General features: G+C 53.2%; 1 protein-coding gene across 1 annotated transcript in view; it reads left to right on the top strand.

The window, feature by feature from the left end:
• The window catches only part of PREX1 (phosphatidylinositol-3,4,5-trisphosphate dependent Rac exchange factor 1), a 174,944-nt gene that overhangs the window by 66,430 nt on the left and 89,617 nt on the right, over positions 1 to 18,897 (top strand). Inside the window, exons 2-4 of the mRNA XM_061127442.1 lie at positions 6,020 to 6,091; positions 9,831 to 9,953; positions 18,598 to 18,702. Of these exons, the coding sequence (XP_060983425.1) occupies positions 6,020 to 6,091; positions 9,831 to 9,953; positions 18,598 to 18,702 (300 nt within the window). The remainder of the gene's footprint in view (positions 1 to 6,019; positions 6,092 to 9,830; positions 9,954 to 18,597; positions 18,703 to 18,897) is intronic.

Here is an 18,897-nt window from a genome sequence, read left to right as displayed (position 1 = left end):
AGGGTGCCCCCTTTCCTATGTCTTTGTTATGGTCTAGGGGCTGCCCCACCCCACCTCCCCTACTTCTTGCCGTTCCCCTGGGCCTCTCAGGTTTCGCCATATGTCTGGTGAGGTCACCCCAGTCAAGGCAGGGATGTCCTTGGGGGCAGGCGGGCTGCCTCCCCTTAGTGATCAGGTTGCTGGTGGCCGTCTCAGAGAGCGCCTTCGAGGCCTCCTTCTCTCCGTTTTCGTCTCCAGGGAGAGAGTTTGCCTCCCAAGGCTGTGGCCACGGGTTCCAGACAGATGGTGGCTCCCCAGGAGCTCCCCAGAGGGCAGCTGCTACCTGTCTGCTGCTTGCGCGGCTTGTCCTGTCCAGTTACTGAGCGCTGCTGTGAGTTGGAAGTGGGTTGGAGACTCACCACCGGGCCAGGCTGCCTGGGTTCGAGGCCCAGCTTTGCCCCCTCCTAGCTGCGTGGCTTTGGGTGAGCGCTTTACTACACTGGGCCTCAGTTCTCTCCTCTGTAAAATGGGCACAGTCATGGTAGGACCGAACTCCTGGCATTGTTTGAGGATGAAAAACACTTCGAGTAACACCTGTGGTGTAATAAGGCCCAGAGGTGTGAGGTAGGATAACAATTGCAAGGGAATAGTAGATCTATCATTGTTATTTTTCTACTTTTCAACGCTGCACCTGTTACTTCTGGAACCTGTTCCGGGCCCCTTCCCGAGAACAGTGTGACATCAAGCAGGTGCCCGGTGTGGGGCCCACGTGCCTCAGTTTCCTCGTTTGTCTTTGCGGCCTGCTCTGCCTGTGAGAGAGGGGCCTCAGACCCAGCGATGTGGGCGCTGGTGGCCGAGGTGGTGTCGGGTGCACCCCAGGGGTAAGAACCAAGGGGTGTGGGCGGAGTATGGATGGCAGCTGTTGCCAAGTGCACGTGTCGATGTGGGCCAAAGGCGGAAGGTGCGACGTGGAGTGAGAATAAAAGCAAGTTGCTGAAAGCACATCACTTAGAGAAGTGTTGTAAACTCGCAAAACACTTTTCTTTATTGCTTCTCGGTTTGCATGTGCCCAGTGAGTGGGCACAGGTCTGTGTGGGGGCGAGGAGCACGCGTCCAGGGCAGTCGGTGCCTTGCAGTATGGGCAGGCACCCAGGGAGCTCACCTCGCTCTGTAATGATTCCTTTCTTCCTGCGTCCGCATTGAGGGCTTGATATTCACAAAGCACATGGATAAAGTGCCCTGATCTCAGGTGGCCCGCGGATAAGGCTTTGAATATGCATTTGCCTGTATAACTGCCTCTCAGATCAAGAAGTAGAATATTTCCAGCTCCTCCCACCCTGATCCCACCCACGGCTCTCCCTTGTGTCCCTTCCCAGGTGGCATCTCCTCTGGACTTGATGAATTTCTTTTAGAAAATGGTTTAAAGCAAATTCGTTGTTGTTCAGTCGCTTAGTCGTGTCCAGCTCTTTGCGACCCCATGGACTGCAGCACGCCAGGCCTCCCTGCCCATCACCAACTCCTGGAGCTTGCTCAAACGCATGTCCATCGAGTCGGTGATGCCATCTGACCATCTCATCCTCTGTCGTCCCCTTCTCCTCCCTTCAATCTTTCCTGGCATTGACATGGTGTGACACAATGCTGATAAGATTTTCCAAAACTGGGTAGTGATGTGTTTGTGGGTGTTCAATTTTTCTGTAACCGTTCGGGGGTCCTTGACGTATTTCATCATCATCATCATCATAAAAGAGAAGAGGAGGACGTGTGCCAAGAGGCAGGGGAGCGATGCAGGCAGAGGTGCCGCGTGGACGTGGCATGGACAAAGATGCCCAGGCCAGAGGGGAGCTGCAGGCGGCCCTGGGACTCCTGAGAGCGGGCTCGTCTCTAAGGGAGGTTTCCAAGATGAGAGACACTTTTGGCCAAGTGTTCCCAAACTGTCAAGGTTTGGACACGGAGTCGCCCTGGAGGGTGCCTTTTACCACCCCGCCCTCACAGAGGGCATCGGTGCCCGCCTGGCAAAGCCAGTCGTGCCTTGGGCCGTGTGCGGGCCGGACTCAGAGCCCCTGCCTGCCCGTTCTTTCCGGGCCGTGAGCCTCAGTCGTGCCCAGCACACCAGCCTGTTTGTGGCTCCTCTGTGGGTGGCCCGAGCCTCGCGTTGTCCCAGCACAATCGCGGTGGCCGAGCTCTTGTGGGGAAAGTGGGGCAGGAAGCCCCGATCTAGGCCAGCTGCGCCGCGCTCCCAGCTTCCTGCTCTGCCCGATGTGCCGGCTGAGGCTGCCTTGTCCTCCCGCCCCGTCTGGGGAGGCTGGAGGCTGGACTTCCCGGCAGCATCACAGGCCCTGGGAAAACATCCTCTGGGAACTCCTGTCTGCTGAACCTCCCCCCCCCCCCATTGTCTTTTAAAAAGAAGGATCATCAGTCTTCCTGTGGCCCGAGCTGGGGCTCCACCATGTGTCAGGCACTGTGCCAGGCAGATTTTAACCCTTCCTTTGATTCCTGAGGGCTTATTGTGTGCCAGGCGCAGGTCTGGGCCCTGAGAGTCCAGCTGGAAAGAAGACTGGCCAGGACCCTGCCCTCATGGAGCTCCCATTCACTTTATCCTAATACATTCTGAAAGCCGGGATGGTATGACTATGATCTACGTATCTGGGAAGAGTGAACTGAGACTCGGGGCTTCCCAGGTGGCACTAGTGGTAAAGAACCCCGCTGCTAAGGCAGGAGACGTAAGACACGCACGTTCTGTCCCTGGATCGGGAAGGTCCCCGGGAGGAGGGAATGGACACTTACTCCAGTGTTCAAGCCTGGAGAATCCCCTTGACAGAGGAGCCTGGTAGGCTATGCCCATAAGTTCGCAAAGAGTCGGACACAACTAAAGTGACTTAGCATGCACACATGCACACAAGCATGCATGCAAACTGAGACTCAGAGAGACCGATGCACATTCCTGAGGTCATACAGCAGGAAGGAGGAGGAAGGCAGTTTAAAGCCAAATCATCGGTTTCCAAGCCTGACCGTTGCTTTTGGATTGGGGTAAAGGTTTCATCCCAACCATGCTCCCTTATTTTTGCCTTTCCTCTAGGAGCTGGTGTAGATTGCTTAATCTGTCTTTTTGTCTGACAAATGGGCTCTTAATGCAAGATGAGAAGGTGATAAGTGCATGAAGACAAGGAGGGCATCCTGGAGGAGGTGACGTTTGAGCTAAGGCGTGACGGTTGAGAAGGATCTGGCCCAGAAGAGAGGTGGGAGAACATATCCTGCCAGTAGGAGCAGCATGTGCAAAGGTCCTGAGGCAGGGGTGTGCCTGGCAGGTGGAAGGAATAGAGAGATTGAAGATGTGGCTGAAGATTATTGAGGTGTGAGGTGGGAATGGAGGGCTGGAAGGTGAGTTCAGAGAGATTAACTAGTGCATGGGGACCTTATGGACTGTGGGAAGATGTGATTGTTTTTAAAAAGTGTATTGAGTAGCCATGGAAAGTTTTAAGCCATGGATTGGTAGGATCTGATTCACGTACTTAAAAGGATCCCTCAGGCTGTGTGTGGAGGAAGGAATAGGGAGGAGGGGATTACAGTCCAGGCAGAAGGTAATGGTGACTTGGGCCAGGCAGGTGACTGAGGAGGTAGGGAGAAGTGGTCCGATTTAAAAAACACGTTGAAGGTGAAGCTGTGACAGCATTTGCTGATGGATGGAAACGGAGTGTTAGAGAAAGAGAGGGTGGAAGATGACTGGGGGGCTTTGGTTGGAGATCCTCAATGGCAGAGGTGCCATTTGTCAGGCTGGGAAGGGCTTGGTGCTGTGTGGGTTTGGAGGAAAATTCAGGAACTAGGTTTGGGATGCATTAAGTTTGAGATGGCCCTTGGATGTGTGGCCTTCCCTGTTGGCTCAGATGATAAAGTATCTATCTGCCAATGCAGGAAACCTGAGTTCTGTCCCTGGTTAGAACTGGGAACATCCTCTGGAGGAGGGCATGGCAACCCACTCCAGTATTCTGGCCTGGAGAATCCCCATGGACAGACGAGCCTGATGGGCTGCAGTCCCTGGGGGTCGCAAAGAGTTAGACACGACTGAGCAACTGACGCTGACCCGGACATCTAGGTGGAGTTGTCCAGTTGTCAGGAAGCCAGCCCAGTCTGGATGTATGAGGCTGGGGGTGTACACTTGGGCTGCAGGGACTGGTCATGAATGCATCGCAGTGAGAGTGGACAGAGAGGCAAGGCCACCGTGCTGCCTCCTGATCTGTGGACTGGAAGTTGTCTTCACAGGGGGCTCCTTGTGGCTGTTGCCAGGTCAGCCTAGGGCAAGTGCTGGAGTCGGGGCAAACCTCAGTCTCCCTCAGGGGTTGGCTTTCACCCTCCCCCCCACCCCCACATCCAATCCCCTGGCCCTTCCAGGGGACTCAGAGGCGCGTCCGTCCCACCCACGCCAGGGCCAGGCCACTGCCATTGTGCATCAGCGTGGCTGCGCACCTCCACTCTGGTCCCCAGCTTTTGTGCTCAACCCCTGAAACCTAGTTCCTTGCAAAAACAGATGGCTCTTCTGGCACCATTTAAACGCTGGGAAGGACTTCTCTGGTGGTCTGGCAATTAGGACTCCGTGCTTCCTCTGCAGGGGCATGAGTTTGATCCCTGGTCAGGTAACTAATACCCCATATGCTGTGTAGCATGGCCAGAAAGTAAAACAACAACAAAAACCCCCAAACGCTTTAAAAATAATAGTAATAAAAGCTGGGAGACTTTGCTTTTTTTAAAAAAAAAACCCCAATTTCTGGCTTCTCTTGGGGAAGGAAAAAAAAAAAAACTCCCCCAGAACATCTGGCGATCCTGGGCCTGCTGCCCTCCCACGTGGCCGCACTTCGAGGGGACGCACGGCCGCCCCCTCTTCAATGGGCGTGTGTTCACCTGTTCCCCACGACGACCCTTGCCAGGCCCTTCCTTTATTGCCTCACGTCACGGAAGGGGGAAATGATTTCTCTGTTCCAAGCCCTTGAGAAAAGTGGCAGGACGACTCAGGCAGGTTCGTCCATACAGTTGCATCCTGGGCAGCCATAAAGGAGAATGGGGATGTTGCCTGGGTTGTGATGTGGAGGGATCTTTAAGCTACATTCCGTGGAATAAGTAGGTCCAGGGCATCCTGTCTATGCTGCTATCTTTGGGTGTATATAAAGGGGAAAAGAGGAATATGTGCATGTGTGTGTGTATGCATAGATTTGCATGTGTGTTTATTTTTTCCGGGCTTTGTTGGGGTATAATTGACATGTAACATTGTGTAAATTGAAGATGTGCCACCTGCTTCAGTACATTTATATACTGCAAAATGATTACCATCATAGTGCAGCTTTAAGTATATAATAAGTTTTATTGCCTGGAATTGCTCTTCTGTACAGTACTAGAGCCCTAGAATTAATTTTTCTAGTAATGGAAACTTGGTACTTTTTGACCAACCTCTGTGTTTTTATTTGGAAGGGTTCCCAAGGTGCAAGCAGCTGTGGTTCCTGGGGCGGGGGAGGGACTAGATGGATGGGGGCTGGGGTGTAGGAAACCCACTTTTCATATTTTTGACTTGATATATACATATTTTAAAAAAATTAAAAAATTAAAAAAATTGGGGGATTCGGGATCTTAGTTCCCCAACCAGGGATTGAACCCACGTCCCCTGCCGTGGAGGCGTGGAGTCCTAATCACTGGGCTCCCGGGGACGTTCCTATAGTTTTGACTTTCGAGCCCTGCGCATGGTTGTTATTTAGAAGTTAAGTTTTTAAACAAGAAAAATAATGGAAAAACGAATTGCAGTCCACGAGGGTCCCCTGGGCGATGATGCAGGTGTGAGCACAGGTCTTTGGCGTAGGGTTTGTGTTGGTCTCTGCAGAGCCTGGCTGAGCAGGTGCTCCATAAACGCGTGTTGGCTGAACAGCCGGCCGAGTAGGTCTTTGCTTCTTTCTTGCCTGTGTCCAGGGCTGCGCTGGTGCTTGAACTCGTGACCTTCCTTTTGTGCCACCTCCAGGGGACTGGCAGCGTGGAAGCTCACCTCCCTGCTTCTGTCTTCCAGGCATTCCTGCATCGCATCCGGCAGAACGCGGCGGACACGGTGGAGAAGGGCCTGACGGAGGAGAACGTCAAGGTGGGGGCCCGGGGTCCCTGCTGCCCCTGCTGCTTGCCCGGAGGGGCCGCGGGGGTGGGGGTGTGGGTGCTCCCTTGGGTGATGCTCGGAGGGGCTGCGGGGCTGGCGCTGGGTGCGTCTACCCCACGGGCAGCTGGCTCTGCCCTCCGCCACCCCCCGCCGCCCCGCTTGCTCCCTGTGGCCCCTGGGTCCTGTGAGCAGGCCGTGCTGGGGGTCTGTGAGGAGGACTCGGCCTCAGGCCCCCACTTCCCAGCTCAGGATTTTTCTTCCCTCACTCAGTACAACCATCCTGTCTTTCAGCCTCCTTGCGCGGGGGACCCTGGCTTGGTGCCAGTGGAAAATCCCTTCCCAAGTGCCCCTGGGAGCGTGGCACCTCCAGCCGCCCTCCTGGCAGCCCGGGCCCCTGCCCTGCACTGGGCGTTGAGTGCAAGGCGGAGCGGATGAGTAACTGGGTGCAGGCTTCATCTTGGCTGTGGCTCTGGGGAGTTTCGGGAGGAAGTCAATAGGCCTTCTGTGTCCTCAGTACGGGCCCCAGAGGCCCCCAGGCCTGGCTTTCCAGGGTGATCTCACTCTCTGAGAAGCCGCCTCCAGCCGTTTGGGGCTCTGGGGTCCTGGTGCCCAGAGAGAGGGGGAGTTGGGGCAGGGTGGGAGTCAGCTGTGGCCAGCACGTATGGCTCATAAAGGGCTTGGTCACACTGGACATCCCCCTGCATACATCCTGGTTGATAAGAATAGCAGCCTTGTACATTGATGATTCTGAGTCTAGTATTTTGGATGAGAAAGCTGAGACTTAGAGGTGTAAAGAGACCTACGCAGGGTCAGTGCATGGCTGGTTCCTGGTAGGGCTGGCATTAAACCTTTTATGCATTCATTCAGAAAGCAAATATTTACTGAGTCCCTGCTGTTCATTAGTCTGTTTGTTACAGTCTCTTTATTTATTGGCTTCCCTGGTGGCTCAGCGGGTAAAGAATCCACCTGCAGAAGGCGCAAGAGACTCAGGTTCAATCCGTGGGTCCCTGGAGGAGGGCATGGCTACCCACTCCTATATTCTTGCCTGGAGAGTCCTATGGACTGAGGAACCTAGTGGGCTACAGTCCACAGCATCACAAAGAGTAGGACATGACTGAAATGACTGAGCACATTTATTTATTACGTCCTAACACGACGCATGATAATTAAGAATTGTAATTTATTGCAGTTTGGAAAAATTACCTCTTTTACGAGGTGTAATTCATATAAAGTAAAGGGTCCAGTCCTAAGTGCAGCTCCTCAGTACATGGCTCCTCCTCAAAGACAAACAGTGACTTCTAGCGGTGTCGGTTAGCTTCGCCTTTTCTTGAACTGTGTATAAAAACGATCCCTTTGTGGTGCCTGGCATCTTTTGTTCACTGTTAGGTCTGGGAGACTTGCCCTTGTTGTTTGGTGTAGCTGGGAGTCACTCCTGTTCATTGCTGTGTAGTAATCCATAGTACAAATGCACCACTATTGACTCATTCATTTTCCTTTCGGTGACTATGTGTGCAATTTCCAGTTTTTGGCTGTGATGACTGTTCTCATCTGTCTTTGGGGGGGACACAGGCTCTCATTTCTTTGGGGTGTATGCTCAGGAGACAGATACTTATTGTGAAATTCTGCAGCCATTGCTTGACGTGAATGTGAGAATAGGAGGTATCCTATGGGTCTTTAAGCACTTTCAGCCATGTGAGCTGGACAGAACAAGAAAGAGAAAAATAACCCAACAGCGCGGGTGATTCTTCCAGCCACTTCATGTGACCAGTGACCCCCAGGATAAGGCCGAGGAGGAAGAGGGTCTCTGGCCCTCTGGGACTTCGGCTCTGACGCGTGGTCTCCTGCCCCTTGGCCTCCCTGCCCACCCTCAGGCCTCTACAGACTGTCTGGTGCCTTTGCAGGGTCTGTGGGGTTGCTCCTCATTCCTCAGGGCCTTGACTGCAGTGTTAGCTTTTCAGAGCAGCTGTCCTTGGCCCGCTGTGTTTAATGTGCAAACTCCTCCTCCTGCCCCATCCTGGGATTCCCTTCCTGATTTCATCCTGAGTGCTTCTTGTCACCTGGAAAACTATCGTTATTTGTTGGCTGTCTGTCCCCTTCCAGTTGAATGTCAGCTGCCTGGAGGCAGGTAGGGGGCTGTTCTCTTCTGGTGCCCAGGGCCTGGCACACAGTAGGGGCCCAGTTAGTACTCGCTGAAGGAATGACTGTGTAAGAAACTCTAGAAGGAGCTGTAACTCGCATGACTGGTGACCCGGGCTACTAGCTGCTGCAGGTGGGAAGTAGGGGGGTGGGTGAGAGAGGGACTCCGCGTTGTATTTACTGGGGTGCTCAAAAGGAACTTTTTGTTCCTACAATATTTAGATTTTTGAACCCTGTGAATGCCTTCTTCAAAATTAAATGAAAAATACACCTGTTTAAAAAAAAGGCAGAAAAAGGAATTTCACAGTTCAAGGGGCCTAGAGTCAATGGAAATTCTCCCTTAGTTGTTCTTAGAGGCCTTGATGGTTCCTAGTTGGTGTTATTGTCCAGGGGTCTCTGCTTCTGCCAGCGCAGAGAAGAGTGGCCTTTGCGCGTGTGTTATCTTACACAGATGGATCCATATTGGAATTCCAAGTGGTGCCATGATTCCCCCCACCCCCGACCCCCACTTAACAGTATATATCAAGGATCATTCCAGGGCTCCAGATCCATATATATAAACCTGCAGATTCTTTTCACAGGCTCAGAGTATTTCAGAATATGGGATGTATTTAAATATAACCAGTCCAGCTTGTTTAACTGTTTGACAGGTGCCCATCAATGCATGTTTAACTTTCTTCCAGTCTTCTGCTACTGCAAATAAAGCTGCAGTTTATGGTCTTGGCCATCCACCCAGTTCTCAACCTTGGTGCAATGAACATGTTGGGCTGGACAGTTCTTTGCCATCGAGGGGACTGTCCTATGTCTTGTAGAATGTTCAGCAGCATCTCTGACCTCTTCCTATCAGAACACCAGGAGTGTCCTGATTTGTTGCAGCTGGGTTTGTCACAATCGAAAATGCCCCCATACATTGGCAAATGTCCACTGGGAGGCAAACCTGTCCCTGCTTGGAAATGACTGATCAAAAGGTTCAATTCTAAAATACAGACTTGCCGGGCCAGATTGTGCATTTCAAACTTTATAGGTTCTTCTGTGGGAAACACTCTTGTGTAGTTTGTGAGGGTTTAAACGGCATTTTGATCTTCCTTCTCTATAGTATTTTCTTATGTCACATCATTTCAATTGGTGTCTGGAACTACCTTCACCATTTAAAAAAATCAGTCCTATGGTTGGACATATAGGTGCGTGTCTTAGACTGCGATGAATGTCACAGTGTATGATCTTCCGCACGCCGAGTGTGAAGTTCACATCTGTCTGCTGCTTCACTGGCCTGCATGACCTTGGGAAAGTTAATAATTTTCTCTGAGCCTCCGTTCTTCATCTGTGAACTGGGGATGAGAACCGTTCCTGCCTCATGGAGTTATACTGAGGGTTAGATGCCATAAATGCACATAAAGTTCTTAGCGCAGGATTAGCCGTTAATCCTGTTTGGTGAATGTTGGCAGTATTTTTGTTATTATCGTGATTTCTGTGAGCCCGTTTCCCTGTGCCCTCCTCGCCTGTGCCAGGGAGTTATGTATTTTTTAAGGCTTCAGATTGTTTTCCCTCTGAGCCTGGATTGATGCTGTCCTTGGGCCTCATGTTCCCCTCGCAGATCCTGTTCTCGAACATCGAAGACATCCTGGAGGTTCATAAGGATTTCCTGGAGGCCTTGGAGTTTTGCTTACACCCAGAGCCTCAGTCTCAGCATGAACTTGGGAATGTGTTCTTAAAATTCGTGAGTACAATGCCCCAGCCCCTGTCGGAGCCTGTAGCTTTTAGGGAATGGGCTTCTCGCTGGGTCCCCTTGACCAGTTTCACCTGCGGGCCTGTCTGGGCGATGGAGAGGCAGGTGGGCAGGCCCAACCCCTGTCCCTGCAACACTGGGCAGAGTGTCGACCCCAGCGGACCAAGGGTCTTTTTATTAGCTGGCTCCCCTCCCTTCAGCATCACCCGGAGTGTGGTCCCCTTTCCCTCAGAACTCTTCGCTGAGTGACTGCATTCTGGGGTTCCTGTGGCCGCCTGGCTTGGCGGGGCCCCGGGGTGGACTCGGATCAGACACACCAGTGTTTGAGTCCCGGCTGGGCCACCCGCTGGCCAGTGAGGCTGTTGACCCCTGGGTGCCCACTGGGACTGCGGAGATGGAGGCTGAGTCTGGTTGTCGTGGCCACTGTCTTCCCAAGTCACTTAGGATTGTGGGAGGGTGGCCGGAGGGAGGCGGTGGGCTTAGCCCGCAGGAGGCACCTGCTTTTCCACACCTGCTCGTCCTGTGCCACCCGGGACCCTCCCCGCCGGGAGGAAACCCGCCCTGGACTCGTGGGCAGGAGGCCTGGGCCAAACTCCTCTGCTCCCCTAGCCTCAGTTTCCTCCTCTGATTGAGAAGTAGGGATAATGATGCCTCCTTGGGTTGATGGAAAGACTCAAAGATGTAAAGCGATCAAACGTGTAGCCTAGGGCAGCGGTCCTCAAACAGGGGGTGATTTTGCCCCCAGGGGACGTTTGGCCACATCTGGGGACACTTCTGGGTGTCCCAGCTCGGGGAGGGAGGCCATGCTACTGGCTGCTCGTGCGTGGAGGCCAGCCATGCCAGCAGTTAGCCCATAATGCACAAGATGGTCCCCACAACAGAGGCTTATCCCGCCTCAAGTGTCAATGAGATGAGAGACTTTGGCCTGGGGCAAGGGCTTGGTCTGTGTTGGCGCCTACTTCCATTGTCACTGTCATCCTCACTAACTCCCTTCTCCAGGGTGTCACATCCGGATGGCCCGAGACGAGGAGGGCGGAGCCGGGCTGCCCAAGGGCTACGTTAGCCTCTGCAGGTTGTTTTAACTTGTCTGTGCCTCAATGTCCTCACCTGTAGAATGGGTATAAAACTAGACCTGACCCGTGATGTTGTTGAGGATCAGGTTTGTTAATATAAGGAAGGAGAAGGCTCAGAACAGCACATCAGGAAGTGCTCACTAAATAAATGTTGGTTATCAGCTGTCCATGTGGCCACTGTTCTTCAGTGTCTGAAATAGGATGAACACAAGAGAGAGACGGGACACAGGTGAGCTGGGCACTCAGGGAGGGCGAGGAACAGGGCAGGAAGGTGATCTGCCGCAAGGGAGAGGCCTGGAGGGGCGGGGGAGGCGGGGAGACCAGGAGGAGGTCACTGCACATGTGAGATGCTGGTGCCCTCGGGTGGAGTGGTGTCCATGCGGGTGGTGAGAGGGGTGAGCGGCAGTGCTGGTTCAGGACACGTATCTTTTACTTGTTTACTTATTTTTTTATCTTTTTTTGGCTGCTCCTTGAGGCTTGCAGGATCTTAGTTCCTTGACCAGGGATGAAACCCGGGCCCCAGCAGTGAAAGCACAGAATCTTAAACCCTGGACTTCCAGGGAGCTCCCAGGACATGTATCTCGAATAGGAAAATAAAAAGGATGGGAGGGGCAGTCTTCCATTTGGGTTCAGAGGAAGAAGTGAACCCCCATTTCTCCGGAGCCAGACTGCTTCTGTTTGATTCCCTGTTCTACCCCTGAGAAGCTGAGTGGCTTTGGGCAAGTCAGTTCACCTCTCTGGGCCTCAGTCTCTGACTCTGTAAAATGGGGGCAGTGATAGTACTTGCCGTGGGGTACCGTCATGAGGATGAAATGAGCTAATTCGAGTGAAGTACTGAAATCTGGCCTGGTGCGAGTGTAAGCTGTGGGCATTATTCCAGCTGAGGGACCAGGGAAGGCTTCCGGGAGGCGGTGGCATTGTTGGGACGGCCTGTGAAGGGATGGCATCTGAGCTGGAAGCGAAACAGTCCATACTTGAGCTGAGGGCGGGGAAGGGGTCCTCAAGGTGCATTATCCAGCTTGCCACTAACCCCAGGCTCCCTGGGTCCCCCAACTTCTCTGCCTGAGCGGCAGAGGTGTGTGGGAAGCAGGTTTAATAGATCAGCCAGCGAGGTCTCTGGATCGTGAGTCCCCACTAGGGCTAATTTGCTCAGAGATGCAGGGGATGGCTGGAGGAAGGAAGGTGGGGAGTTTAGGGCCCAGGAGGCAGCCCTCTTCTCCGTACCCTCCTGTACTCAGCCTGCAACCCTCCTCACGTGGCCTCAGCGAACTGGACGATCGGGGCGGCAGTGTTTATCCTCAGAACCTTGATGCGTCGACAGTGAAGTTCAGGCCTTTGTGGGAGAGCCAAACAAACTTATTTAAGAGGGAAATTTGCATCATTACTGGGTTTGGAAAGTGAGTGTCTCTCGCTGTTAAAAATAAATGCAGTAGAAGCCAAGCTGTGTTACGGCATTCCTTCCAGAAACTTCTGCCCATCTGCGTCTCTGAGCTGACACCTGCTCAGGTGAACAGTTGGAGAAGGAAATGGGAACCCACTCCAGTATTCTTGCCTGGAGAACCCCAGGGACAGAGGAGCCTGGTGGGCTGCCATCTATGGGGCTGCGTAGAGTCGGACACGACTGAAGCGACTTAGCAGCAGCAGCAGCAGATGAACAGCATCAGACTGGCTTTGGTGTCTCGCCACAGCTTGCCGACACTCTCCCTTGAGGTTACTGAAACAGCTGAAAGTGGAGTCCGCTTTCTCAGTGGGTGACTCGGAGTTTTTAACTTAAACTCATCTTTTTCATTAAAATATTGCAGTCGTCTCCCCCCGCCCCCCACGCTCATGGAGAATGCCGCTGAATTCTTTTCAAAAGGGGCCACTGTTGTAGGTTGGGTTTCCGGAAACGCGAGGCCTGCAGTTCAAGAAGAAGGTTGCAGTCTCCACTTGGCCTGACCCCACCTGGGGTTGGGGGAACGCTGGAGCTGGGGGTGCCTCTTCCTTCAGGTCACCTCAAATTGCCACGAGGGAATGGGGCTTCTGCACCCCTCTTGGATGGGGGCCGTCCTGGGGAGTGGATGGACAGCTTCAGGCAGGCCAGGTGCTGTCTCAGACTGTGGGGGGTCCCTGGGGAGGGATGCACGGATGGGACACGCTCGCCACCGCATCCCTGAGGGCCTCAAAGGGAGGGAGTGCCCGGGCCAGCAGGACTGCATCAGGGTGGCGATTGGGAGCGGAGCTCTGCGGTCGAGGAAGGGGCATCTCAGACCCTGTGAGGGGCTCTGGCTTACAGACCAACCCACCCCTGCTGCCCAGTCAGTGGACGGCAGGAAACTCCATCACCCTCTCACCCCTAGGCCCAACCCCTGACTACTGAGATGATCACAAACTAGTATTCAGTCAACTTTCTCTTTGTCCCAGGTGGTGTTCTGAGTGCTTTATGTATACTAATTCATCACAGCATCACAACAACCTTTAACCGTGGGTGCTATTATTATACCCACTTTACAGATGCAGAAACTGAGGCCCAGAGAGGATAAGTCAGTGTGCAAGTTTACCCAGCCAGTAAGTTTTGGAGCTGGGATTTGAGCCAAAGTTGTCTGATTCTGAGTCTTGTGTTTTTCACCATTCTACATGATAAAGTCTCTTAATAGTATCGTTAAGCACCCACTGTGCACCAGTCACTCTCCTTGGCCCTGAAGTTGGTGCCCTAAATAAGACAGACCTGCATTTTGCTGCCATGAGGCTCTTAGGCCAAAGATGTGGAGGGTCCATCAGTTGAGAGAGGATGTCATTGCAGATGGGGACGTGGGTTTGTGAAGAATACACGATGCGTGTATAAGGAGCAACTCTCCTTGAGGTTGTATGAAACTTGGAAGTCAGGAATAGGGTTGCTAGATTGAGCAAATAAAAACACCTAGGATGGGTGAGATAAATTTGGATTTCAGGTAAACAGCAGATTTTATTTTAATGTAAGTATGTTTCATATGGGTTTCTCAGGTAGCTCAGTGGTGAAGAATCTGCCTGCTAATGCAAGAGATGTGGCTTTGATTCCTGGGTTGGGAAGATCCCCTGGAGAAGGAAATGGCAACCCAATCCAGTATCCTTGCCTGGAGAATCCCATGGACAGAGGAGCCTGGTGGGCTACAGTTCGTGGGGTCACAAAGAGTTGCACACAGCTAAGCAACTGAGCACGCACACAGCACGTGTTTCATACGATGTTTGGGACACACGTATCCTAGAACACGCTTCCTGGTTTATCTGAGGGCCGTCAGCTCAGTGTCCTGTGTTTTATCTGGCCATCCTGGTCAGGGAAGGCCTCTGTGAGGTGGTGAAGTGGGGGATCTCGGGGGAGGATTTTCCGCATGGAGAGGAAGCCGGGACTGGGGGCCTTGGCTGGAGCGGGCTTGGTCCACAGCGGGCAGGCAGGGAGGCCAGGATGGCTGGAGCAGAGTGAGTGATGGAGGGAGACCAGGGGTGTCATGGTCGGGGGGGATGGCGATCCTGCAGGGACTGCATTCTAAGAGTTGGAGGGTTTAGCAGGATGTGGTGTGGTCAGCTATGTGGACAGGCGGATGATCGGTTGGGGAAAGTGACCTGAATCTCACACTCTTCTTCCCACCAGAGGTGTCTGCACGGCCAGCTCCTTCCCTTCTCCCAGTCTCAGTCTTTGCGGGTGTGAAGTGTGGTTGGGAGCAGATGGTCTCCGCGGAGCTAGTGACATTCCGCGTTCCCCCCCCCCGGGTACTGTGGACAACAGCCACCCAGCTGACGACCCTTGAGCCCTCCCCAGGGGGCTCAACCCTCTCCCCCAGCCGTCCCCAGCTGGCAAGCGTCCCCTTCTCTTCCTTCACAGCCCAAACCCACCACCACGTGCTCCCCACCTCCCACATCTGTGTGTGTACAACTGTGTGTCCATTTCCTCCTGGCCAAACAATCAAAGCCCCGTGTAGGGCCCCTAGGAGGAAACAGAACACTTGGCCTCTTCATTGTCAAAGGCGGCATTTTCACACTTGCTGCATCTTGGGCCTGAGATGCAGCTGGGATTGGGCTCTGTAAACGGAGATGGGAGTGATGAAACTCGGCATGGTTTTGAAGAGGGGATGTTGTCAGTTGCTAAATTTAACTTCTCCGAGCCTCAGACCTTGGTCCCCTGCCCTTTTCACTATGGAAGGAGAGGATGAGAGTGTGTCAGAGAAGGGGCTCAAGGGAACGAGGAATAACAAACCCGTGGAGATCTTCCCACTTACTCCCCTTTTGTGCATCCATCGCAGACATCACTAATCAATTACAGCATTCTCAATGGGGCTCCAGAGTTGTTCTCGCTAGTGTTTCAGCCAGCATTACTTATTGATTGGGGTTGGCATGTGAAAATGAACAGATTTGGGCTGTGCTTTTTGGACTAAACCCTTCATGGAGCAGATAGAGATGAACAGGAAGACTGTGTCATCTCACCAGACTTGGATCCATTTTTTTCATTTTCTTCCCCTTTTAGAATGTGCATATATTAGGACTGTCTTCACTGCAAGTGACGGAAACAACTCAAATAGGCTTAAACAACAACAAAGGACTTAACTGGCTCATACAAATGAAATAGTGTTGGTTGACGTCAGGTATAGCTGGATCCAGGATCCCATGCGATGTTTTCAGAACGTGGTCTTTAATTTTAGGCTCTGCTTTCCTCTGTTTTGGTTTTATTTCTTGGCGTGATGGCAGAGATGGTCCTCAGCAGTTTCAGGGTGACAGTCTGCTCACTTAGAAACAAAAGTTCAAAGAGAGCTTCTCTTTGCAATAATTCCAGCCTGAGTCCTTGAGGGCTCTCCGGGACTTGGGTCACATGACCACTGCTGCCAGGACTGGGCCTGGGCATCATGCTCACCCCTGGTGCCTGGGGGTGGAGTCGAGTCAGTGGGGTCAGAGTGTAGGAGGCAGGCGCCCAGGGGAAACACTGGGGGCTGAGACCAGAGCCAGGGGGCGTGGGTGCTGGGTGGGTGGAACAACATACAGGCGAACCATGAGGCTGCGTTGTGGAGGATCAGAGGAAGAGTGAGGCTGGTGTGAGGGTCTCGGGCATCACACAGCTCCCCCGGCTGCTCCCTCGCTTCATTCGTCAAGTAGGTGTCTCTTCTCTGTCTGGGACTTCAGTCCTCTCTGGCATCGCAGCCGTGACCTCATCAGGTGCAAACCCTGCCTCCAAGGAGATCCTAGTCCAGGGGGTGGTGGCGGGGAGATGGACGGTGCAAAAATGAGACATCAAACATGCTGGGGGGCAAAAGTCACCATATTTCACAAAATCCGCCTGGTGCCTTCCTTGGTGCCCTGCCCCAAACCTACAAGTCCACTTCGCTGTCTTCCTCCTGACTCTGCCTGTCTCTTTTTTGCCATCAAAACCTACCCATTCACTGCCCCGCTTGTCATATTATAGATGGGTTCACCAATGGGATAGTGAATTTGCGGAAATAATAGCGATAGTCATCTTAACAACGTCAACAACAGTGATAACAGTAGTTGTTGATAGTCAAGGAGTCCTTCCTGGGCACTCTCTTACACATTTACTATAAATTCACTTGATGACCCTCACAACAACCTCATGACCGGGAGGTCATCCCTGTCGATAATTTACAGGCACGAATGCAGAGACTCTGAAATTTTACGAGGTCACAGAGCTGGGAATCTGGGCTGTGCACCTGGGTGGTCTGGGTGTGGAACCTGGGCTTGCACTCAGGAGGCTGATGCAGATGGTGGTCACGGGGGCTCTGCTGTCTTACCCTGGAGCTGTGCTAATAGCCGAGCCTGTAGTCTCTTGGCTGTAGAACCGGGCATCAGTGTGGGGGTTTAGAGAGGTCGAATCCTGTTCTGCCGCTTCGCTAGGGCTGAGGCCCTGGAAATCAGCCTTTCCTTGGTTTCCCACGTGGGTGAGGGGTCGAATACAGCGTCCGCGTGTCAGGGGATTGTGAGATGTGAGTGAGTCTGCCTGCATTCCAGGACAGCATAGGGTGGCCAGTCCTGACCCCTCCGCGCACGTTCCATGTTGGCCGTGGGCTCCATCTGTAGGCTTTTTGCAGCTCAGATGGTGCACACGCAGCCCCAGACGGAGCTTGCTGATTCTGAAACCTCTGCCCACCAGCAGGATGACTGGGGGCTTATTTAGAAACAAGATGAGCTGCTTACCTTGCAGACCCACCTCTTCCTTCCTAAGCTTCTTGGGGTCTCCCGGCCACCCCCTCAGCCCGAGGTCAAGAGCCTTCAGCCCTTCCTGTCCTGTGGCCTTCCCCAGGACATCCTTGTTTGGGGTTTGGCGGGATGGGAGGAGGTATCCTTTAAGCCTTTGGGAACTGAGGCTGCTCGATGGAGAGCTTCCTGTGAAGATGGCTCCTGGCCCCTCCAGTCCCGGAAACCCTGACTGATGGTTACAGACCTGGTGACCCACAGGTGACCTCTAGCCTGTAAAGAATCTAGCTCTGGGCTCCAGGACTTCTGGAGGTCAAGAGAGCGATCCCCCATCTCAGCGGTGCCACGGCTGCATGGCAGTGACCAGAGGTTTACATGTTCTCCCAAATTCCTGAGTCTTATTTGTGCATTGTGCATAGCAGGTGTGTGAGTTCATTTGTTAAGTGTTCGCTGCGGGCCTACTGTGTTCCAGACCCTGTACTGGGACCTGGCGACCCCTCAGTGAACTAGAGGATGTGGTCACTGCCTTCAGGGAGCCGATGGCCAAGTGGGGAAGGACAGATGATGAACAGATAATCTAGATAACTCCAGATGGTGGGAATGCTATAAAGAAAAGGAAGATGGTGGTGGGGGAGTGATAGAGAACACTTGGGTGGCCACTTTAGCTAGGATGGTCCAGGTGTCATTTGAGGAGGTGGCATTTGAGTGGAGACCCCAATGGTGCAGAGTCGCCAGGCTTCAGGCAAGAGTGTTCCAGGCAGAAAGAAGACAAGAGCAAAGTCTGAGAGGTAGAAACAGGCTTGGCAAATCTAAGGAGCAGGTAGCAGGCCAGTGAGAAAGGCAGGGTCACATTGGCTGACCCTTGAAGGCTATAACGAAGTGTTGGATTTCATTCCTAGTGTGGCAGGACACCACTGCAGAGTTTAAGCCATGGTGTGACACAGTCTGATTTGCATTTTGATTGTAAAGACATTTATTGAGCATTTACTGTATGGTGAGACATACCTATTAAATCATTTAATTAAGAACTCCATGAGCTAGGGACTGTAATTAATTCCACCTTAACAGATGAGGAAACCAAGGCACAGAGAGTTCAGCTAGCTTGCCCCAGTTCATAGCTGTAAATGCAGAGCCAGGGTTCAAGTCCAGTCTGCCTGGCTTGAGCCTGTATCCTTGACCCTGGGCCATGCTGCTCCCTGGGAGGTCGGTGGGTACAGAACTGGGGCGAGAGTGGAGGTGGGAGGTCAGTGGAAGCTCCTTTAGCTGAAATCCCACCTGCTGGGTTATCTCTCCGGGTCTGGGGTCGTCCTTTCGTCCCGGGCCCTGCTGGCCCAGCGGTCCAGCACGTCTCAGAGCATCTGCCTCCCTGCTGTGAGCTGTCTCCCACAGGCTCTGTCCGTGTCTTGCAGAAGGACAAGTTCTGCGTGTACGAGGAGTACTGCAGCAACCACGAGAAGGCCCTGCGGCTGCTTGTGGAGCTGAACAAGATCCCCACCGTGCGCGCTTTCCTCCTGGTAAGTCAGCTGCAGCCCCAGCCCCGCCGTCCTCTCTGCCTCAGCCTTGCAGGTCCACACAGACCCGCGCCGCCTGACCCCTCCTCGGCTCGGGCGGCCTGGGTGCAGCAGATGCGTGCTCTGTGAAGGCCTGATGGTGACTCATGTTTGCCTCACTTATAGCCCCTGTCGCAACAACTCTACTCTGCTACTATA

Source organism: Dama dama, chromosome 23, assembly GCF_033118175.1.
Source record: "Dama dama isolate Ldn47 chromosome 23, ASM3311817v1, whole genome shotgun sequence".
NCBI lineage: Eukaryota > Metazoa > Chordata > Mammalia > Artiodactyla > Cervidae > Dama > Dama dama.
The sequence above is the reverse complement of the archived record's forward strand: the minus strand, read 5'-3'. Positions and strand labels throughout refer to the sequence as shown.